The sequence below is a fragment of the Nicotiana tabacum genome, chromosome 23 (genome assembly GCF_000715075.1).
Source record: "Nicotiana tabacum cultivar K326 chromosome 23, ASM71507v2, whole genome shotgun sequence".
Lineage (NCBI taxonomy): Eukaryota > Viridiplantae > Streptophyta > Magnoliopsida > Solanales > Solanaceae > Nicotiana > Nicotiana tabacum.
The window spans coordinates 44,805,288-44,808,270 of NC_134102.1; the positions used below are offsets into that span (position 1 = coordinate 44,805,288).

Here is a 2,983-nt window from a genome sequence, read left to right on the forward strand (position 1 = left end):
TTTAAAGCAGCCAACTAGTGAAGAAGTTAAGCAAGCAGTGTATGGGTTGAATAGTGAAAGTGCTGGGGGTCCAGATGGATTTAATGGAGGTTTCTTTCATGCTTGTTCGGATATTATAGGTAAAAACGTGGTGGAAATGGTCAAGGCATTCTTCAATGGGCAGGAACTCCCTAAGTTTGTAACTCATACAAACTTAGTCTTATTACAAAAAAAAAAGGAAGTAGCTACCTTTTCGGATATGAGACCAATTAGCCTTAGTAATTTCATCAACAAAGTATTTTCTAGGGTCATCCATGAGAGGTTAGTTGGCTTTCTTCCTAACCTCATCTCTGATGAACAAACAAGTTTTGTAAAAGGAAGGAGTATTGTGAAAAATGTGTTGCTAACTCAGGAAATAATCACTGACTTGAGATTGAGAACTAAGGCAGGCCCTAATGTTATGATCAAGCTAGACATGATGAAGGCATATGATAGACTATCTTGGTTGTTTTTAACCAAGGTATTAAGAAAGATGGGATTTGATGAGAGATTTATTGGTTTGGTATTTGGAATCATCTCCAACAATTGGTATTCGGTTCTTATAAATGGCCAGCCTCATGGCTTCTTCAAATCCACGAGGGGGGTAAAGCAAGGTGATCCATTATCATCTACTCTATTCATATTGGCAGCTGAGGCACTTTCAAGAGGCTTGAATTTACTTCACTGGAACCTATACTTATGTGGCTTTGGACTTCCTAAATGAAGTCCTAAGATAAACCACCTAGCATATGCAAATGATACGATCATATTTTCCTCCTCATATTCTACTTCACTTCAATTGATCATGGAAGTATTGTATGCATATGAAGTAGCCTCTGGACAGAAGATAAACAAGTCCAAATCTGGAGTCTATATGCATCACTCTACCAATGATGGTGTGGTTAGGAAAGTGGAAAGAATTATAGGGATTAGAAGGCAAGATTTTCCTTTCATATATCTAGGATGCCCAATCTTTTATACTAGAAAGAAGATGGAGTATTATGAAGGACTTATCAACAAAGTCCTAGACAAATTACAGTCGCGGAAAGGGAAATTACTGTCTATCGGAGGAAGAGCAGTTTTGATCACTTATGTATTGCAAAGCATGCTCATTCACTTGTTGCCAACAGTGAATCCACCTGTATTTGTGATTAACAAACTTCAAAAGCTTTTTGCAAGATTTTTCTGGAGCAATTCAGTAGATGGGAGAGCTAGACATTGGGCTTCTTGGGATACTTTATGCTTGCCTTGTGATTAAGGTGGTGTAGGGTTTAGATCATTACATGATATGTCTAAGGCATTATTTTGTAAGTTATGGTGGAATTTAGAACTAAACCATCACTTTGGAGTTCTTTTATGAGCCAAAAATACTGCAAGAAATTAAATGCATTGGTGGTTCCTTGGAAGAGGGGATCACATGTTTGGAGAAAAATGCTAGAGTGTAGGGATCTTGTGGAGCATCAGATTGTATCGAAGCCTAAAATGGGATTATCTCTCTTTTGGTCTGATAACTGGACTGGTTTGGGATCACTATACTTTGTTACACCACCTGACTTCTTTTGTGATGAAACAATTCACAATGTCTATGATGTTATGAATGAAGGAGCTTGGGATGTGGAGAAACTATATGACATATTGCCTGAAGATTTAGCCATACACATTCTGGAAAATGTTGCTCCTCCGATTGAACATCATGTGTTGGATAAGCCTATTTGGAACCTAGAAACAAAAGGGAACTTCTCTGTCAAAACATCTTGGGATTACCTTAGAAGAAGGAAAGATGCTGCTATAACATACAAGAATATGTGGGTGAAGGGATTTTCATTCAAAATTTCATTCTTTATGTGGAAGCTGTGGAAAGGTAGGATACCTTTAGATGATGCAATACGGAGGATAGGGTATTTTATGCCCTCAAGGTGTTGGTGTTGTGTGAATCCGGAGGAAGAATTTGTGGCTCATGCCTTTTTCAGTTCATATGCAACCAAAAAAGTGTGGGGGTATTTCTTTTCTCATGCAGGATTATCAGTAGAGGGTTTAAGCTTGCACCAGGTGATCGTTAAATGCTAGACAGTAGAGGTCATTTCAAGATTAAAACCTATCTTTCAAGCACTGCCTTGTATTATTGTTTGGGAGCTGTGGAAAAGGAGAAATAGCAATAAGCATGGTGATGCTGTGTCGATCAACAAGGTAGTGTATCAAATTAACACTACAATTCAGTCCCTAATCAAAGTGAGGTAACCAGGCTTGATTAATGTTCCACACAGGTGGCCAGATATACTACACATGATGGAAAGGTATGTGCCTAAGTTGAAGTTTAATAAGGTGATCTGGGAGCTCCCTATGGATGGATGGATTAAAATAAACACGGATGGGGCATCAAGGGGTAACCCTGGTAGGAGTTCAATAGGTTTTTGTGTGAGGAATGAGCTTAGGGATATTGTATATGCAGTAGGGAAGGATATAAATGAGACTACAAATACACAGGTAGAGACAATTGCGATTCTGGAGACTTTGAAATACTGCCTGCACCAAGGTATGGTTCAAATATGGTTAGAAACATATTCAATGTTGCTGAAAAATGTTATCCAAGGAATTTGGAAACCTCCCTGGATCATTGAGAATGAGGTTGAGGAAATCTAGAAGATGATAGGGCTGTGTAATGTAAGGGTCACACATATTTATAGGGAAGGAAACAAGCTTGCTGATCATTTGGCCAATTATGCACTTGATACTGGTAATATTGAATGCCATGACTTTCATCATTTGGATACACAAGGGAGAAGGCTGGTCAATGTTGATAAACTTCAATGTCCAAACTTGGGAATCAAGGTAGCAAAGAATTAGAAAGGGAGGAGGAAAGAAGCATAAGGGAGATGGAGAAGAAGCAGGGCAACAACATGGATCATCAACCTCAAATCCTTATGGAGGAGAGGTTGGTGGTTAGAGTTTTTACTAACGGTGGGTT

At 38.7% G+C, this 2,983-nt stretch overlaps 1 protein-coding gene across 1 annotated transcript; it reads left to right on the top strand.

Moving 5' to 3' along the window:
• The first annotated feature begins 823 nt into the window (after positions 1 to 823).
• On the top strand, positions 824 to 1,276 carry LOC107782711 (uncharacterized). The gene has a single exon (XM_016603639.2). The coding sequence runs from the start codon at positions 824 to 826 to the stop codon at positions 1,274 to 1,276; it is 453 nt and encodes a 150-aa protein (XP_016459125.2).
• The last annotated feature ends 1,707 nt before the right edge of the window (positions 1,277 to 2,983 follow it).